Consider the following 19,650-nt stretch of genomic DNA (forward strand, 5'->3'; position numbering starts at 1 on the left):
GTGTGAATCGAGCAACTGTGTCAAGCACTCCTTTGTGGCTTAGATTAATTCTCGTGTGTGGACTTTGAGAGAGTCGAATTGTTCCCCAAATTTGGGATAAACAATCGACCTTTCTAGAATGCAATGATTGCGAGCAAATGATCTTCAAAACGTGGCTGCAGATCTACTCTATTAGGTTACAAAATCTGTACATATTAGCCATGGAATGAAATGCGTTTCTAGTCATGTCTATCACACATTCTGGAATGCAACCACAAAGCAGAGGGATATAGTACTCAAAAGTACAGAATTACAAATGACTGAGGCAAAGAACCCTGATACAGGTTTTAATCTCCGTTTATAGTTATAGTAGGAGGTTGCGAAATTTATAGCTCTATTTTCCTTAACATAAATACTACTACAGGAACATATACCTGAATAAACTGTCAAAGTTCCACATTCACTAGTAATCTCCAGCTGCAAAAGCGAGGTGAAATCAAAATCCGATGGAACGATGATTAACATAAGAACCAGTGAGATGTACAATGGGCGGTGCATGAATCATTATGCATTTATCTATTAATCTCATCGATATACAGGCTAAATTTCCCCTTCCCATCTTCAGGGTTTTAATGGCTTTCAAGCTACTGCCCATGAGTTCCTTTGCCGTTTCTACTCGCCTACTTATATCTCCAATTGCAAGACTAAATAATATGCACTCTTATGAAAGAATTTGCACCCGACTCTCACTTCTTTATTTCCTTTGATAGCAGAACTGAATTACTGAATTAACCTAACTAGAAAATTCCTGATTCTCAGCATGCCACTCGGTCATTTGCCCACTTCCACAGCAAGTACAATCCTTATTGTCCTCTTTGGCTTCAAACAAACTAAGCCAACTGCAATTCCATCTCCAGCTCTAGTGAAGCTTTATGTATCCCTTCAATGGACCTGTTACATTTGACAGTCAAAGACATATAGAACTAACGTCACAGTTTCTTGGCCAGCAAGGTAATGTCGCAATTTGATATTCTTCAGAGATGAGATTTACTTTGACTTACCCTCATTGGAGAAATAACACTTTCGATCAGGCTTAAAAAGTGCCACCGTATTTGTCTTCAGCGCTACACTGAAATTAAAGTAAATAGACAAAGTGTCAAAAAGGCATGGGAAGAGTTGCTTCAAATTTATTGTAATTGTAATGACCAATAACTCACCTAGGTTTGTCAGCAACTCCTAACTCTCAACAGTTAGCTACAACTTGAAGCTTGCATTGCAGTGCAACCTAACACAGTACCACAAACATTTTCCTGGAATAGAAATAGAAGAGTCTAAATCTCCAGTTATTCAAATATTCATGGTGCGGCCTTAGAGTTAGAGGTGCTTTTCACCGACCAGAGTAACATCAGAAAACCAAAGATCTTGCATATGCACCAAATACTGACAAAATGTTATGTAAATTGTTTCCCGTGAAAAAAATTTCTAATACAAAGATTTTCTACCAGAAAGCAGTTTTATTGAAACTAATCAAGCCTAGCTCCTAGTTATGAGCATCGCTGAGCACAAAAAAATTTGACATGGGAGCCCACAGAACAGGAGAGGAAGGAGAGGGTGACTATACCTCGAAGCAGGTTCGCCTTTGGTGCAATGTCACAGAAAACAGCACCGACGGCTTTGCCCCCATGTTGCCAATATCAATTTAACACCCTGAGAAAACATAATTACTGTCTTGCAACCCTAGAGATGCTCTTTCTTCTTTTAATGAGCCCAACCATCAAACTGATGTAGGCCATCTTGCTTAGGACAACACCCTGCTGTTTTGAATCTTCAAAAACTAACATAGCATCCTTGTATTTACTCTGAGAACATAGCTCAATTATCTGTTCTGAATAGGCAATAGAATTTGAATCAAGCTCCTCCGGAGGTTCATTAATCGCAGCGTTTTGTGCCTGCTCCTCTTGTATGGAGAAATCCGTTAATTTCCCTGCTTCAACCATCATAGACATAAGCTCCTCCACTTTCTTCCTTCTACCAGCATCAGTGAGAGCACTGAGAATGGCATTATACGTATAAGAATCAGGCCCCTTTGTCTTTACTTCCATTTCTGCAAGAAGATCAAACGCCTCCTCAAATCTACCTTCTTTACACAAGCTTGATATCAGTGTGTTATAGGTAACCACATCTGTAACTTTTCCTTTTGAGTTCCACGCACTGAAGAGTCTGAGAGCCTTCTCTAGCATCCCTTCCTTGCAAAGACCGCTAAGTAGAATATTACATGTAAAGACATCGGGCTTAAATAAATTTTCAACCATCCTGTTATGAAGTTGAAATGCTTTCTCAACATATCCTTCCCTACAGTAACCATTTAAGATTGTGTTGTACGTAGTTTCATCTGGGACTAAACCGCTCTGTAGAAGCTCAATCAGCTTCTTCATTGCTTCATCAGTTTTTCCAAACTGGCAGAGACCTGCCATGAGAGAATTATAGGTAATAATGCTAGGAGTGATCCCCTTCTCCTTCATCTCATCCCATAACTCCAAAGCTTTATCAGACTTTTCATCCTCGAAATAACCCGTGATTAAGGTACCATAGCTAACCTCATCAACAAAATAACCACGCTTGCTGGCACTACAGAGCGATTCATAAGCCTTGTCAAGCCTTTTCTCCCTGCAAAGAGCATGGAGAACAGTATTCAGAGTAAAGCTATCCATTTTCAAATCTTTATTTCCCATCTCATGCATCAGCCTCAAAGCTTCTTCCAAGTTATTTGCTTTACAGTTTCCATCTATCAAAGTATTATAGGTGACACAGTCTGGAGAGATTCCATTTTCTTCCATTTTCAGCATGGCGTCCCTAGCTTCATCCATTTTCTTTTCCTTGCAGTACAAGTTAATGATTATATTATGCGTAACTGCATTTAGCTTCACACCTTTCTCCTGCATTTCCTCTATCAACTTAAATGCCTCGGAGCTGCTGCTCCATTTGAAGCACCCGTCGATCAGAGTGTTATATGTCACCACATCTGGCAACAACTTAGAATTCTCCATATCATCCTTAACCCTAAATGCCTGATCAAGTTTACCCTCCTTACACAACCCGCTGATCAACTTATTATACGTCCAAACATCGGGAGTCATGTTGTTCTGCATCATCGAGTCTATCACCTGAGCCGCCTCCTTCAGCCACCCCAATTTGCAATACCCACTAACCAAAATATTGAAGGTTTTCCTGTCCGGCACCAACCCCCTATCCTTCATATCCTGCAACAGATCCCTCACCTCTTTCAACCTGCCTCTCTTGCACAATGCATCCAATATCGTATTATACGTCACATTATCGGGCACACACCCGAACTCATCGACCATTTTATTAACAAACTCCAATGCCTTCTCGATCTTGTTCTCCAAACAATAACCATAAATCATAATATTACAAGTCCTCGTGTTCGGTGACACCCCAGTCCTCAAGACATCACTAAAGACATCCCTAGCCAGCAGGACGGAATGCAAAGAAGGGTACTTCACCAAGGCATTCAGAAGGGTGTTGCACGTGAGCAAGTTCGGCCGCATCCCCGACCGCTTCATCTTGTGGAAGATCTGCACGGCCATGTGCGGGTGACCGCACTGGACATACGCCCCGATCGCAGTGTCCAGGAGGTCCTTGGACAGCCTGGGGACGGTCTGGTCGGGAGCGAGGATCAAGCCGTGGAGGTCGTGCCGCCGGTCGGACGAGATGAACGCGACGAGGAGGCCCTTCGCGTCGGGGAACTTCCGGTACGCGAAGAGCGGCGGGAGGAGGGAGAGGAGGAGGGACGGGGACCGGGAGAGGGAAGGGTTGTGGGACTGGCACCATCTGAAGAAGGAGAGGAGGGTGTTGGGGCGGCGAGCTAGGGTTTTGGAGGCGAAGATCGGGAGGAGGAGGGACGGGGTGAGGTGCGGGGCGTGGGGGATCAGGGCCTCCAGTTGGGATTTCTCGGAGGTGAGGGCGGTGGCGACGAGGTCGAGGAGCTCGGGGGTCGACAGCGGAGGCGCCGGCGACGGAGCGGGGTTCATCTCCGAGCTGCTCCGCGCTTCTCAGTTCAGAGCTTCGCCATTGGAGAGACTAACCGCTAGGAAAGAGTAGGGTTTTTCGGTGGCTTATCGCAATTCGCAGTGGGAGAGAAGACGAGAGAGACGGCATGTCGTAGCGGACGTCATTTTTTTATTATTTTCATTTCGTTTATACAGTTAAAAAAACCTAAATCCTAAATTAGAGCATGATACATTTACCACATTTACTCCGTAATTAGATTTAGGTTAGGAATACCGATTTGAGATTTTTGGTAAAAAAAAGTTGATTTGAAGTGGGTTTTTTTGCAAAACAAAGGTTAATTTGAAGTAAATGTGCCATATAATTTCAAATTAGAATTTTCAATGAAATTTGCAGTAAAATGGGGATAAGATTATCCCTAATTTTAAAGATATGGATAAAAGGATAGAACAAGCATCATCGAATTAACTCAATCTATTCTCCAATCAAGAAGTTCTTGATGCACAATTGTTTGCTTAACAATCAACTCAATCTATTCTCCAATCAAGAAGTTCTTGATGCACAATTGTTTCAACGTTAAGCAGTCATTGGCGCATCGCCACTTATTTCTTCAATATTATTATTTCTTACATAACGAGGATGTTGATGAAAACATAAGTTTTAATAATAAACTTTTAATCGGTTCTGATGTCGATAATTTTGAGTAAATTAGTGGCAATTTTTGGACGTGTGAGCAAATTTGAGACTAAAGTGAAAATTTGAAATCTTTTATGAGATAAAAAAAGTTCGGGACGGAATTGAAAATAGACCTAAATTTAGAGTCCTAGCTCACAGACAATCACGAGAAATATTTTGTGTAGCCGGGCGACAGCGCTTCCAGTTTCAAACCTTTAAAAGTATATAATAAAGAGACAGAGAGCCTCAGATAAAAGAGTAAGGAGCTCAGATTGCGTTTCAATCAGTTGAGTTTCACAGCAACACTTATGAAGTCATGTGGCCACGATCCAATTTCACACTATAAAGCCATACCAAGGCAGTGCTCGTCCTCCCATCATCTGGGCTCTGGCGACTACGCTGCTTTGGAGAACAAATTACCAGAACAAAGAGCAAAGAACTCCATTTTTGTGAAGTTTCATCCGAATATAACTTCCCAACAAATTTTTGCAATAAATGTTAATTCAACAACAACGTACAAAATTGCTAGGGAATTCTCTGGCTTGGATATGGAGCGTCTCATCGGAAAGACCGCAAAGTTGCAGGCAGGACTATTCACCTCCCATCATCTGAATATGAACAGAAAGATTCCATATAAGAAACAAGAGTTCGCTCAGCGTCCACATTGGTTTATTAGTTGTGTAGGACGGCACACGAATATCTCAGTACTTTGACGAAGCCTCACCTTAAATATATCTCCGAACATCCCCTGCAAGGGATTTCTGCGTTGAACACCGTAGAACCTCTCCGCTGTTAGATCTAGAAACTGAACCACAATTTTCAATGTCAGAAGCTCCACTGAATATAAGGTTTAAAGCCAAAGCAAGCAAGAGTTGATGATAGTTGATGAGCAGTCAAAACACACATGAAATTAGAAGGTTCGGAAGTTTTGAGCTTTTAATGATCAGTGAGAGATATCTTAGTGGCAATTTAGACTGCATACCTCATGGAATGCTGGATCTCTATCTATACTCGGCCTGTAACTTGCTTTCAACATATTGAAAAGAGGCAATGCATCTCTCTGTAATCTGCATTGCAAATCTCTCAATGGTCATTTAATAGTCATGTGAGGGGGAGCTTCTCAACGCATCAGTCTCAAGCTCAACATTCCCGGTCCTCAATCTCGAGAAAAAGAGAGGATAACCCTATCCCAATAATAAGCTGGGATTGTCTATGAGCAGTCGAGGCACACCTCATCTGCTGAGGATGTCCATAAAATCGAACTTACAATTATTAAAACTTTTTTGTTTATAGAAAAACTTACACTTGTAAAAGATAACCTATGAACTGCATCAAATCTGACTTGGGCAAATCCTGCTGTTTTGATTCTAGCTGCTGCTTTATCTCATCCAGCAGATTGTTAGCATCTCGTAAATTACCTGAAGATAAGTACCTGCCAGGTGAAGAAAGAATCATAAGCACAACCACTCAGAACATCGACATTAATTACACGAAAGGAGAGGGAGTCTAAAAATGGCATATTGAACACTCGAATAAAATTAATTATTGTTGAATCAGTGCATTGTTCAAAATTGGGATTTCAAAGTTTCTACATTTGGTTTAAGTCAACCTAATTTATTCAACTGCGGGAAGATTCAATTCTTTTTACACTTGCAACCAGAAATATCCCCATTAGTGTGCAGAAAGAAACTAATAGATGGCGAAGTAACAAAAGCATCGCAGAATACAGGTCACAGCAAAGGAGGAACCTCCGCTAACAAATGCACATAGACAACATTCAATGAGGTGATCTTTCCATATTATATAATCTGAATTAGCTCAAATAATGAGGTAAATGAAGTATCAAGGCTCGCGTATGCAACAATTATGAGGAAATGTGAGTCATGTAATGCAGGTTTAGCTATTGAATTAGAATCCTAGTGCTATTATTAATACTATTCACTTATTAGTTTCCATCAGCTTCAAATTGGCGAGTTCACATTCCAGGCTATACATTTCATTCAATGAAGCAAAACCATAATCAAGATTCCATCGACTCTGCCTGCTTCTAAGAGAACTTACATTAATATTCCTCGTGCAATTGCCAGATCATCTTCACCAGGATAACACTGAATAGATAAAGAATTTAAGTGTAAACACTTAATTATGAGTAAAAATACTATTAGAGAAGATGGCCAATAGAACTGGAACAGGAATTTACAAGGAATCCCCCTTTTCCTCTTCTAATCTGCGAGCCACTTAAGGCATGTATAGTCTAAGCCAAAAACTCAAAGTATGAAAATATTGATTGAAACAACCTATTATGCTTACCACATCGTTTAAAACAGAAAAAAAAAAAAAAGGAAGTATGTTGAGTAAACTGAAGCCAACCTTTCCCATAAAGTTTACTAGAGTTGATGCAAACTTCTTTGGGTTGTTTCCTCTAACAAAATGAAGGGACACTTTAGCCATATCCTGAAAAGCAGCAGTTTATTATATCATCTCTGGAACTTGAGCATGGAAGATGACTCTGAATCATATTAACTTTCAGTTTTGGCATCACTGCAGTAGAAAATGGTAACAAATCATAAAAGCAAATTTATAAGGCCTGTAACATTCACTGCACTCTAGGTACTTTCTAGCTCGGAAACCAAAGGACTGGGAAACCATATCAGAAGGCAATGTTCCAATATATAAAGTCCAACCTGATATTTTAGGGGCCAAAATAAAAGTCATGTATACAACCATGCCATCATCTTGATGTATTGTCTCGGCATAGACCACTGGTTCCAACACGAACATAAGGTCTTAAATGCAAAATTTGACATATCCTGAAGACTTAGACTTATGACAGGAATTAGCATTTTCATGTGCCAAGATATCTAGGCACGTATCAAGCATCGTGATCATATACAAAATAACGTGAGTGAAGCCATGCAGTCTAAGTTAGTAACAAAAAGCTATCCTTACAGGGACTATCCATAATCCAATATTCAAACTAATAAGTATCACATCCAGCATAGTCTCAAATTTTTGTGTTGCAGTGCTGACAACAGAGCTGTAACAAATGAGAGTAATTGAAAAATTACGAGTTCTCCCCGGTAAAACATTTAAGCCAAAAGATTTTTAACCTATCTGCTCACAAAAGACTGTGAACCATTAGTTTTACTATGGGAATGGAAAATGATACAGAATATGCAGGTTAATTCTGTTGAAAATCATTACTCACATGTAACTTGACTGATTTAGCAGACTATTCATGGTAAGACTAGTAAAGTCTATTGCTTACATAGGAAAGCGCTTGTAATTAACAACAATGGGCTTTTTCTTAAAAACTTGGGTCAAGAAACCAATATTAAGCATAACTGTGAGGTAATGCAAATAATGTACTTGTTGCCAGACATACCACTTCAGGAGATTCAGAGTAAATGTATTCTGCTAGCATAGAATGCAGCTCTGGTGATCCAGCCCTATGAGGTCCGAACTGAGAAGACCATCTGCTAACAAGCAGAAGAAAAAAGAGCAAGGCCATTAGAACAACTCAAAAAATGACACAATTAATCATATTAATGTGTTTGAGGACAGAAACAGACGTGATACATCCTAACTTTTGTGATCTCAGAGCAAAAACTGGGAGTGCAAGTCATAACAGACAAACAGAACCAAGAAGCATAAAGAACATATGCTTCTAACTCTTGATCTAATAATTTGGAAAAGCTCCATAACAAGAAGCTCTTTAGAAAGAAATTGCCACAAGGGTCTTCCACAAAAAAACTGAAAATCATTGCACCATAATGGAAGTTCATAAGTAAAGCATGGCAAAAGAATACCTATCACTATGTTCAGGCGAAGAACTATTTTCACAGAGCTTTTCCATCTATGTTAAATGGGGTACACAAATCTCACAAGATACACTGGTTCAAGGTATAAATGGAAGACCACAGACAAAACGGAAAAATGTAATTGCGGAATTTCCATCGCAGCATTGTTAAGTCAACGAAAATATCGGGAGGAGATATAAGAAGGAAACAATCAAAAAACTTATGTCCAGCAAATTAATAGCATAATTACTTCTGTCCCGCCACTAGCTTAGAAGGAAAAAGCACTTTAGTGCTATTGTAAAGGTATGCAACCGCAATATAGCCCGAAAAGACTGGGATCTCACTTCAGAGCAGCTTTCAAGAACGATGAGCAGCATTCTACACGGGTTTTTGCTGCTGCAAGGGCTTCTGAAAGTTGCTGCACGTCATCGTCATCTCCCAAGTGTTCTGGTATTGACATCTGAGGAAATTTCTTGTAGATTTTTCTGACACGATCTAACAATAATATTTTTGCAACATTTCATTAAAACTTTTTTTGTGGAAAATTATAGATGAAAGCTCCACAAACAATGAGGAATGAAGAGGCATTGACAAAGGCATCAAAGATCATTTAACCTATCAATAAAATATGCTGACAACATCAAAGCAAGTTGGAAAGCTATCTTCAGATCGTGCTTCAAAGGTCACGGTCCTAACAATTTAAGATGTATTCACTTCGCGGAACAATATCTATTCCATTAGTAGAGGACCTCTAGAGTTACACAAGTTTCTTGCACTTTGTGTTGTATCTGCCGTTTGAAATATCCCTAAGAAATTGTGTCTATGTGGGCCTACAACTCTCGTGCTTGGTCAGTCCTCCATGGTTGAGTCTAGGGGCACATGAATGTGAGTGTACTTCGGTATGGTGGTGGTGGCGGCGGAAGGGGAAGAGGGGCCAGTTGCAGACTTACCAAGCGTTTCATCATCACACGCATATTTTCCTTTAACAAGTGCCTCCACAAATAAAGAAGCAAGCTCAGCTCCACAAGTAACCTGCACTTCAGCATAACATCAGCAGACGACTTCAAGTTAGACTCTGAGATTGTTTCTATTCAAAGAGGGAGGTGTCGGAAGAAATTCTCACATGCCTGGTCAAATTGACTAAATGTCTATCGAGAAGAGAATAATCAAGGATGAGCTTTTAGCTCAGACAATATCAGGATATATCTATAACAAAATCAAATCAAACCCATAAATACTTCACTTTCCTGCTCAATCACAAATCAACCAAATCAAATTGAAGTGTTCGGATCACCAACCTGACCGTTCTGCAGCTGAACGCATGCGCCTGACTGTAGGATATCTAATGCTTCGGCATACCTCTCTGCAGCTATATATCTGAAATACGAGCGTAAATTACATCCTTCAAGAGGTATCAATGCCCTAAAAAACAAGGTCAATGCAACCAAGACTACCAGACAAATTCGACTTCATAAAATGTGAAAGGGACGAGCTTTTTCAGTTCACTGATATCAAGTAATATCGCTTTAAACTCCAAAAGATTTAAATCATTTCCAGAAAAATTGCTTGCATAACATACAGAGTGAGCACATTCAAAAGTACAAATAGGCGATCATCATCGTCTCCCACAGGTTAATTATCTAAAAAGATCTGCTGCAGCTAAACAGGAGGCACATTCAAACATCGTTCACTGCTTGCATAATAGGGTGTCGAGAGATTGCAAAATACCAATCGGAACAAACGGAACCGAGCGAAATGCTGCAGCGAAAGAATCGATACCTAGCGCTGACGGACTTGTACATCTGCTGAGCTCCATAGAAATTGCCCTCGCTCACCACTTTCTCCAATTTCTCGATATTCTGCAATTGCATGAAGCAAGCAAAGGTTCAGAAAGAAAAGACGCGATCGCAACAAAACCCCAATCTCAAATCGACGCGGTAGCTTCTAACGGCAAAACGAAACTGCGTCTCGTCGGTTCGGAAACACGGCCGCGGATGACCGGATTCGCAGCGGACATCTTCCGCTATCGAAACGGAAAAATTCAACGCTATCCGCACGAGAGCGCGCGGACGCGAGCGCACGCACGGGGCGCGGCGCAACACGGGGGAATGAACGACAGCGACGTGGACGACAGTTTTGTTGACGACCTCTTGAGCGGGAGGCAGGGTCGATCGTCGCGGTCTCTCTCTCGACATGTCCTCGCGCGGGCGGATGCTGCGAAGCTATGAGCTTTCCCCTCCGACGAGGCGAGGATCCGATCAAAAGCTCTCTCTCTATCTCTCTCTCTCTGCTGCGGGATCAGATTACATGCGTTTCTGCAAGACGCAGGAAATGCAAGGGAGCTATTGCTTGGCCGTGGGCTTGGCCGCTCTCTTCTCGCGATGAATGAATTCCCTGGATACGTCGTGTCGTTTTTATATGTTGCCCCGCCTTTGTTTTTTGTTTCGGTTTATCCCCCCCGGTGTTTCTACTTTCTATTTCGATTTGGCCCAAAAATTTTACCCTAGATCCGTTTTGGTTTAACTTTTTCTATATAGGCCTCCAAAGCCTATTAGGGAAAATTTTGAGTGTTTAATACAATCAAATAGAAAGCACCAACGGAAGTCATCGATAAGATACTAAATATCGTAAATATTTTTGGAATGTGGGTAGCCATTCCACCCATTTCGTCAAGATAAAAAAGACGTATTCTATCGTGATTCGTTCTTATCAAGAAAAAGAGAACAATGTCGATAAATTTATGAGAAATTGTTTCAGGCACCGACAAAATCATAAGACCCCTTGTTTCAAAGAGAGGAGGACTGGCGATTCACATTTCATTTGATGGCCAAAGGCAAATTAAAAGCTAAACAATAGTAAATTGGAAAGAATTTTAGGATTTTTAGCCAAATGCTATCCTGGCAAAGCTGAAAAAGCTAACGAGCTTTTGGCATTTTTGGAAGCCTACTTTCTTCAATCCATCGTGAAATTTGGCCAAATATCTTTTTGGCCCTCAAAATCTTATTGAAAGTCCAATTTGCCCCTCTTGAAAAAATGAAGTTCTCCTTCTCGCTCTCTCTCGCTCGGTTCCGCCTCTTTTGCTTCGCACGAGTGCTCCTTCCTTTGCTGAAACTCCGTCCCCTCGCTCGACTGCGCGTTCGCTTCTCTTACCTTCGCACCGATCGCTCGCTCTCTCGCTCGCCCTCAATCTTCGCATCTATCCGCAGGTTCCTCTCCCTCCCTCCCTCCCTCTCTCCCTCTCTCTTTCTCCGGCGGATCTCCTTTCGGTTGCTTAGATTCGTGCTTTTCGTGGTCTCTCTCGTTCTTGTCTGTAATGTTTGCCAAAATTGGAGTGGCGTGTGCTTTTAGTCGTTAGTCGTGGCCGCATTTGTCCGAATTCGTCTTCATCCGGCCTGATTGTGGACCGTTTAATCTGTTAGATAATATCACGGCATAAAGACACATCGAACACGGTTTTGGTGGCCAGGGGCGGTAGGCGGCGGTAGGGCCGGCGGCCACCACCAGCCACCGTCGTGTGGTCGACCTCTTTTTATGATGGAGTTGGTCGTTCTGTTTTCTCTGTTTCAGCACTACCGATTGTACACCGAACTTATTTGAGCGCGTTGTGCTTCCTGATGAATGTCTTCGAGCAGTATTACCGGCCAAACATGGAATTGGCGGTGCCTTCGAGTATGGTGCGCTTATTTTTTTCTGGAAGTCTCACCCATTGCCACAAATTTTTCTTGAGTTCAGATTTTTCGTCGTATGCTTTGTGTTTGGGAGAAAAAGAGAAGCTCGACCTAATTGATAGTTGCACTAACAGGCTCTTCTCAGCTGATGCGTGGTTGACGCAAAGTTTCTTTGTCTTGTAATATGATTTTGGTTGTGTGACGTCTTTTTTAATCCATAAGCACTTGATATCACCTCTAATCGGTGCTCCTCCTCTCTGATTGCTCTCTAAGAAATTTAAATGCGTAACCTTGCATGTATGCGTAAACTCGGCGATAAGGAAGGATGAATTGTTTGGGCCTGTACTTCTATGCGTTTGCTTGCTACTCTTCATTGTTGACACTTTCATGTTGCATTTCTTCTGTATCCTCTGGCTGACACATGGGGACTTTTTATTTGAACATTCGAGTTTCTGTGATGTAGTTTTGGATGTGGATTCAAGGTAGGCAGGGTTTTTTTCTCTGGTTTTCTTCCACAGCTATCGTTTTGCAATTAACAACTGATAAAATCAATTCCTATGTCAGCGTATATATTTCTTGTGCAGAAAACGAAAATTACATAGGAGGAAGCCAAGTAAAGTTGTGTTGAAGATGGGTTCGGAAGCCTTGCAGGCAGCTAAGGTGTATCGCCATCTCCTCAAGGCTGTCAAAAGCCACGTAGGCAAGGAAGAAACAAAGAAACATTTTGTAGAATACGTGACCGAAGAATTTCGGAAGAACTGCATTCTCACGGACCCCTCATCTATCCAACAGAAAATAAATCTTGCAAAGGATTACACATTCCTCCTTAACAGCGTGCACCATCACAAGGTATTGTTAAATTTATGTCATATCCGTTTTGCCCCTTACTTCAAGGTGCGTTTTGGTATATTGGATGCTTTCTTGCTTGCACTATCTTTGTCGGAAGAAGGGGAAAGGAAATTTGAAAATTTTACTCTTGCAGTTAATGCGACCATTTTTCAGCCCACCAAACCATCACTTCTTTCATTCTTTCATAGTTTGTAGGTCCGCTAGCTGGGAAATCAATGTGCTTCACCTTGCAAATTGTGGTTTTTTATCAATAGAGCAAATTTTTGTTCGTGTGCTGCTTCTATTGAAGATTAGTGGTTAGCGGAAGTTAAAAAACACTTAACTTGAATATAAAGCAGTGTCTCTTATAATCATGAACTTTGTTGAGATCTAACATCTGTTTTTGAGTATTATGCATTGGTTTCTTTTCAGAATCATGTCTGTTTGGCAATCTTTTTTCTGAGAATGGTTGTAGCTTTGTTTCCGAGAGCATCAAAGAAGGCCGAGAAATAGAGAGAGTAGATGTTTCCTAATTTTAAGAAGATTATATTATGATGCACATGCCGTTGTGGATTTGTCAGTTGAGAAATGATGATTAGGCAAAACAAACTGAGAAAGTGATGTTCTTTTTGCTTTTAATCTTTACAAACCTAAGCAGAGAACCAAATTTTTTTCCAGTATCTTTGAAAAAATGTTACTACAAATTCGTATGACACTTGATGCCACTTAGGATCTAAATGAAATTTTTAGGTTAACCAAATCATGTGACAATGAAGTTCTTTGTAGAAACATTCAGGCTCTAACATTTCACAATGGCAATGTCTGTGCAGGAACTGCTGTTCTCCTACAACATTGCTGTGGATAGATCAGAAGAGATGAAAAGAATACTAGGAAAATCAGCTTCCAGTGTAGGCCTTAGGCTCCCTGAGGTTTACCAGCCTTAACAATGGTAACCTCTGCTCGATCTTCGACTGTCCCATTCAACTCTTGTAGAGTCATTCCAATGTACTCCGGAGCTGTTCCCGTGCGTGTCTGCTTAACTTTAGCGGATCAATTACCATTCAGTTTGTTTTGTTACATGGGGTGTTATCATTTTTGTGGTCCTGTGACATCTGCTAGTTCAGGTGGTTTTGCAATCCGTTTGTACACTATCGGATTATATTTGTTCGATCTGACTTTTGAGCCAGCCATTGGACAGTAAGGCTGGGAGCTTTCAGGGCAAATTGGCGATCTTGTTGTTGTTTCCCATATCCTCTGAATAATACCGCAAGTAAGTTTTCAGAAGATGCTTCACATTGGTGTTATGGGCCATCTGTTTGCCTGAACAAAACCATTATGGCCTCTCTTCCTAACAGTCGAGACTCTTTGATGCATTCCCAAATCAATCCTGTCGACACCCACATTCTTTTTTGGGATGAATCGTGTGTTAAAAGCAAAGCATAGACATGAATCTATAGTAGAACGGTCAAAATGGTCCTGGTAACCCAAAAAATAGGTCATGAATAGGTCACTTTAGTAACCTATATTTTAATTATAAGTTAATCAATTTGGGGAAAATTAATATAAGAATCGAGGTCTTCTGTTCCCACAGATTGAATTAACAAGTTGTTATGCATCCACTTATTAAATATTTTGGTGATAAATTGAATTTGGCGATGATTAAATAGACTTTAAACAATAAAGCATGCATTCACAGTATGTGCCGTCGCAACCATGCACACTTTTATAGTTCTTTATATAAGTATTCAATCTATAATTTTTTTTTACGCTTTTCACTTTATTTACTAACATTTTCTTGTTATCCTAATATAATTTTTTTTTATTTTGATATGAAATTTTCATCCAAGTAAAATACACAAGCGAAGTGCTTAAATAGTGTTAAATAAGTGGATACGAGTTTTCATAGGTTGGATTAAATATTGACATGTTTTAGTAATACGGATCTGGATCACTAAATTTGTATTGCACATAAATTGATCAAAACAGGTTAAATAGATCAATTTAGATCATATCATTTTTTTATCCAATCCGATGGAACCCTAATCTACATTATATTCGGGGCGCGAATGACAACATTTTCTCTTCCTCGACTCTATTTCTGGCTAGAAATAGAATCTTTCCTGGACGAGTTTCTGAGCAAAAAGTAGTGTTTGATAACAACACAAAATTTCTGTTCCCACCGGTCGACGACCGGCCGGCGAGCGACGGAGGACAGCCGACCAGCGAGCATCAGCGGCGGGCGGCGACGGCGGATGATCGGCGAGCGGTCGGCGGTGGGGGGCAAGGGTGAGCAAGAAAGGAGAGCTATTATTTCTATTTCTGTTCCAGAAATAAGAAAAGGAACAAATTTTAACTTCTCATTTCTGGTCCAAAATTTGACACAGAAATAAAATAATAAAATTATTTTACTAAACGGATTTCTGTTTTGAATATGTTTCTGTGAACAAAAATATAAAAAAATAAAAGAATAGAATGGTTGTTATTAGCTTCTAAACATGGATGCAAGACATGAGGTTTACCAAAACCCATAAGGAGTAGGGGTGAGCGCGGTTCTAGGGTAGAATCGGGAACCGGAGAACCGGACCCGGTGGATCCAATTCGGTTCCATGTTCCATGGACAGAGGGTCTGGTTCCCGGTTCCCCATTTTTAGGAACCGGCTGTTCCGGTTCCGGTTCCCGGTTTCTATAGGAACCGGAACCTGGAACCGGAACCAAAAACATAAACTTAGTATTAGAAACCCTAATTCCCAAATGCTCCCTTCTCTTCCTGAATCACACCCGATCCTCCAAAGCTCCCTCCCACTTCTGCTTCTACCTCGCTCCCTCTTCCGCTTCCGCCTCGCCCTCGCTCCCGCTTCCGCTTCCGCCTCCACGGTTCTCTCCCACTTCCGCCTCGCTCTGCCTTCTTCACCGCAGGTCCTGTGACCTCCCCACACGAATTCGCTCCGATTATTCGGGCTCGTCGCCACTTCCTCTGGTCACGCCGAGGTATCTTCTTCCTTTTGCCCGCGCTCCGGAAGTCCAGCGAGTTGAGATAAGGTGCTTCGCCGGAGACGCTGGTTCGGCGTTTCTTTGTCGAGTCGTTTTAGCTTCGTTAGCGATGGCCACTGAAGAGCGTCAGAGTCCAGTTGGATTAGCCTCTGAGTCGGTGAGGCTATAGCCTCTTGGACCAGAGAGTCTAGGAGAAGCGATTCTCTCTAATTCCTCGTCGCAGTGTGGATGATCTTGCGCCGGTAATAGAGTACCGATTTTTGTGCCGAAAACTCAAGGTACAACGGGGAATATGAATAAATGTCTTCAACTTCAAGCCTTGCGTACAATCACAATCGTTCTTTGCTCAATGGGTTTTCTAAGAGATCGCGTGAATGACAGTATAAATCATTTGATTCGCGCATTTGCTTGGCTTGCTGTGAAATATGTTTGGCTGTTTCGGTGTTCATGATGTTTGTTTAATCCATTCACTGGATTGCTTTGCGTTGAATTGCTTTTCATTCGAATGGATCAGATAGTGGATGTACTGTCAGATGCCGATCAGTCGGTGAGTGTGATAAACAGCAAAGATGAAGAAGGTTGGGCCCCGCTTCATTCTGCGGCGAGCATTGGGAATGTGCAGATTGTGGAGATCTTGTTGAGGAAAGGCAAGTATGTCTGCGAGTTCCCTAATGTGCTCATGAGTCTGAAAAATTGTTCGAGTACACGGACATGAAGATGGATTTGTGTGCTTTCCCTTTCGCTCTTAATTTGCTAGGATAATTCTTATATAGTTAGAAAGCCTTTGAAAATCGAAAGCAGTCTGAAGCCATTTAAGCGAAATTTTCAACTGTTGGTCGAATTCTTTCGATGTTGTGTAAGCCCTTGGTTGGTATGTATCCTAGTGCATCTCCAGCTTGTGAAGTGTAGTAGTGTCAGGCAATTGTTCATTTTTACAGGGTAAATGGAGGACTTGAGGATTCTTTTCATCAGGGTTCACTGTTAAGACACCATTCTCCTTGCTGAAAATATGGTCGACTGGTGTAGTCAGGCTTTAGTGTTGTTCAGACTCAGCGTTTGTGGTAGGGCGGGGGAAATACTAATTCGTTCTATGTGGATATGGTGAAAAATTTTATATGCTACACTTAGGCTATGTAAAACAATGAATCACACAAGCCATATGGATCTTTTGGCATGTGACTGGAGATATTATACAAGGTTTCGGCTTTCTTCTTGCTTTGATCATAGTGAATCATCCGGGGATGATTTGGTGATGCACATTTATTGTGAATGATAGGTTTTCTTCTTCTTCTTTTTTTCGAGGGGGGTGTTTGATTGTATTTTATGGAATGGAATTGTAACATGGAACCGAAATTAAAAAAAAGAACCTATTGGAACCTGGAACCGACCCTGGAACCTGTGACAGGGTAGGTTCCAGGTTCCACGTTTCGACGGGTAGGTTCCAGGTTCCTCATTTTGAGGAACCTGTACCCGAGGGTAGGTTCCAGATTCCAAGCGGAACCTATCCGGAACCTGGAACCGCTCACCCTTAATAAGAAGCACCTGTAATAAAGGTGAAGTCATCGTGGACGTGCATCTGAACCGAAGTAGCAGTGGGTGGGTGGTTTCTGTTCATGGGAGTACGAGTCATAAGGAGCATGCAGTTGCTCACTACCGGAAGCCCCACGTGGCAGGCAGAGACCCCACACCTGGCGCTCCCAAGCTCCCTCTCCGGCCGCCACCTGTGGTCCTCCTCCCCCTCTCCCGCTGCAGTTACGTATTTTACCGGTTTTGCATCGGCCAGGAGATTTTTGCATCGCGGCGAACTCTCTCGCAAGGCGCAGCAGAGAGAACTCTTGAGGAGTCCGCCTTCAGTTTCGTCCGCCCGATTCGAACAGAAAAGGAGCAGGAAGGAAGGAAGGAAGGAAGGATGGGTTCGGAGACGTTCCTGGAGATCATCCTGGCCATCCTCCTGCCGCCCGTCGGAGTCTTCCTTCGTTATGGCTGTGGAGTATATTTCCACACGCACTTTTTTCTTTCTTGTTTTCTGCAATTTTTTTTCCATCAGTTGCCCAATATTATTATTCATCTAAGTTTTAGTGTTTTTTTGTGGGGTTTTTTTTTTTTTTTTGAAAATTTGGATGCAATTTGCAGGTGGAGTTCTGGATAGATTTGCTGCTGACGATTTTGGGGTACATTCCGGGGATCATATATGCGATCTATGTCCTGGTTGGATAGCACGAGGACATTGTTTCGTTTTTTCTTGTACGTTTTTTCCTTGTTTTGTGAGGTTGAATAAAATTGTTGTGTTGGTTCTTGTACTTCGTCTTGCTCTTCTCCCTCTGGATTTCATCCCGTGCTCATGTGTGATTCCGCTTTGCGTCGATCCACTTGGCTCGTGATAATGCATGTCCGGCAACGCATGTCCGGCAACGGGGAGATGACTTAGGACAAAAGCGCGCAAACAGGGACTCGTAGGCATCATTGGTTTATCGAGAAAAACTCGAACTCAGGACATGTCACGACTTACGCTATCCAATTGCACAAATGAAAGTCCTTGAGAATGTGAGCAAAATGGAAACCGTGGGAGATATTTTTTTTTTTTTTGGTCGTCTAATTAGATCATTTCACAACTTTAATATAAGAATGTTAACAAAGAACAACCATGGTCAGAGAAGCATCAGGACTGGGCATGTAGTACCGGGCCGGATTTAACGAATCCAGCTCCAGGAACGGGCTCGTCCTACACAGGTTGAGGGCCCGTGACACCGTTCCAGTCGAGGAAGAGTATATCAGCGTATCCAAACAGCCCCCTTACCCGCTTCGACGGACGATAAAAGGCCTGCAAAAACTGAAGAGCTGAGGACTCCTCGTCGCCGGCGCTTGTAGAACCAACCCTACGAAGTCGGAGCTCACCCAGCGTCTCTCGTCGTCGAGCGATCTCCTTCACCGGACAAAATGGGGTAAAGCGCTCGTTGCGTATGCGATTGTGTTCGAATCGATGAGAGTGAGAATTGCCGCGTGGATTTTCTGGTTACGAAGGGCCTAAGGATGCTGGATTTTTGTGGGGGAAAGAGGAAAAAACTGGAATCTAGAGTCTCAGTGGTGCCGCTAGTTTACTCGTTGAAGAGGCACAGAGCGATGCACAATATGAAATTTCAGCTGCACTTGGTTGGTTGGCGGCAGCTTAATTTAGCGAATGCTGCAAGCTGCAGTTTAGTTTCGGGAGAACATCCTGGTTCTGTCGTGTTTGTTGCTGGATGCTCTTCGGTTCCTGCTAAGCCGCTTCGTGTTACCATGGTCGCAGTTATTTTCTCTATGGTCCGATAGCTTTGGCAATTCTAGCTCGAATAGGCTATCCTTTAGAGCAATCTGTATGTGCTCAATGTGTCACGGCTTTATCGATTCTTGTCGTGGCGGCTTTTGGGTATATTCGGTTTCATGCGTCTCCCATTCTTAGCGTCCTGGGGGTCTTAGGAGTGTTGCATGCTTATAGAGTTTCGAATGTTACGCAGGAAGACTCGGGGAATGGGAGCCGGTCGCAAGCTGGAGTCCCACCGCCGGAGACAGAGGTAGGCGGACAAGGCATACAAGAGGTCCCACCTTGGGAATGAGTGGAAAAAGCCTTTCGCCGGCTCCTCCCATGCTAATGGCACTGTTCTGGAGAAGATGTAAAGTCGCAATCTCTCTCTCTCTCTCTC

The 19,650-nt window shown here is 42.1% G+C and overlaps 4 protein-coding genes across 6 annotated transcripts; 2 read left to right on the forward strand and 2 right to left on the reverse strand.

Annotated features, from left to right (window-relative positions):
* Positions 1-470: 470 nt before the first annotated feature.
* On the reverse strand, positions 471-4,158 carry LOC115673276 (pentatricopeptide repeat-containing protein At2g16880). 3 transcript variants are annotated; one of them, XM_030595392.2, is made up of 4 exons: positions 1,601-4,158; positions 1,197-1,264; positions 1,041-1,108; positions 471-930 (listed from the first exon to the last, which is right to left on the reverse strand). In XM_030595392.2, the coding sequence occupies exon 1, from the start codon at positions 4,029-4,031 to the stop codon at positions 1,701-1,703; it is 2,331 nt and encodes a 776-aa protein (XP_030451252.1). In that variant the 5' UTR covers positions 4,032-4,158; the 3' UTR covers positions 471-930; positions 1,041-1,108; positions 1,197-1,264; positions 1,601-1,700. The 3 variants fall into 3 exon arrangements, with proteins under 3 accessions (XP_030451252.1, XP_030451249.1, XP_030451253.1); XM_030595389.2 differs by having other exon boundaries at positions 1,197-1,289; positions 1,601-4,157; XM_030595393.2 differs by lacking the exon at positions 1,197-1,264.
* Positions 4,159-4,929: 771 nt separating this feature from the next.
* LOC115673287 (protein GET4) lies at positions 4,930-10,833 on the reverse strand. Its single transcript, XM_030595408.2, has 12 exons — positions 10,631-10,833; positions 10,263-10,342; positions 9,782-9,860; positions 9,434-9,515; positions 8,828-8,978; positions 8,069-8,159; positions 7,054-7,137; positions 6,745-6,791; positions 5,987-6,115; positions 5,666-5,750; positions 5,408-5,488; positions 4,930-5,291 (listed from the first exon to the last, which is right to left on the reverse strand). Exons 1-12 carry the CDS (start codon positions 10,676-10,678, stop codon positions 5,274-5,276), a joined length of 975 nt encoding a protein of 324 aa, XP_030451268.1. The 5' UTR covers positions 10,679-10,833; the 3' UTR covers positions 4,930-5,273.
* Positions 10,834-11,584: 751 nt separating this feature from the next.
* On the forward strand, positions 11,585-14,263 carry LOC115673024 (uncharacterized). The gene is made up of 3 exons (XM_030595043.2): positions 11,585-11,689; positions 12,736-13,000; positions 13,810-14,263. The coding sequence occupies exons 2-3, from the start codon at positions 12,782-12,784 to the stop codon at positions 13,921-13,923; spliced, it is 333 nt and encodes a 110-aa protein (XP_030450903.1). The 5' UTR covers positions 11,585-11,689; positions 12,736-12,781; the 3' UTR covers positions 13,924-14,263.
* Positions 14,264-17,750: 3,487 nt separating this feature from the next.
* Positions 17,751-18,270, forward strand: LOC115673147 (salt stress-induced hydrophobic peptide ESI3). The gene is made up of 2 exons (XM_030595232.2): positions 17,751-17,960; positions 18,104-18,270. Exons 1-2 carry the CDS (start codon positions 17,880-17,882, stop codon positions 18,185-18,187), a joined length of 165 nt encoding a protein of 54 aa, XP_030451092.1. The 5' UTR covers positions 17,751-17,879; the 3' UTR covers positions 18,188-18,270.
* The last annotated feature ends 1,380 nt before the right edge of the window (positions 18,271-19,650 follow it).

This window comes from Syzygium oleosum, unplaced genomic scaffold (genome assembly GCF_021117445.2).
Source record: "Syzygium oleosum isolate NSW1041296 unplaced genomic scaffold, Sole_v2.1 Sole_v2.02, whole genome shotgun sequence".
Lineage (NCBI taxonomy): Eukaryota > Viridiplantae > Streptophyta > Magnoliopsida > Myrtales > Myrtaceae > Syzygium > Syzygium oleosum.

Coding starts and splice junctions, on each gene's coding strand:
- LOC115673276 (XM_030595393.2), bottom strand. CDS start 4,031: ATGAACCCCGCTCCGTCGCCGGCGCCTCCGCTGTCGACCCCCGAGCTC.
- LOC115673287 (XM_030595408.2), bottom strand. CDS start 10,678: ATGTCGAGAGAGAGACCGCGACGATCGACCCTGCCTCCCGCTCAAGAG. Junction 9,516..9,781: donor TTCAGCTGCAGAACGGTCAG/GTTGGTGATCCG, acceptor GCTGAAGTGCAG/GTTACTTGTGGAGCTGAGCT. Junction 6,116..6,744: donor ATTGCACGAGGAATATTAAT/GTAAGTTCTCTT, acceptor TTCACCTGGCAG/GTACTTATCTTCAGGTAATT.
- LOC115673024 (XM_030595043.2), top strand. CDS start 12,782: ATGGGTTCGGAAGCCTTGCAGGCAGCTAAGGTGTATCGCCATCTCCTC. Junction 13,001..13,809: donor ACAGCGTGCACCATCACAAG/GTATTGTTAAAT, acceptor ATGTCTGTGCAG/GAACTGCTGTTCTCCTACAA.
- LOC115673147 (XM_030595232.2), top strand. CDS start 17,880: ATGGGTTCGGAGACGTTCCTGGAGATCATCCTGGCCATCCTCCTGCCG. Junction 17,961..18,103: donor TCCTTCGTTATGGCTGTGGA/GTATATTTCCAC, acceptor TGCAATTTGCAG/GTGGAGTTCTGGATAGATTT.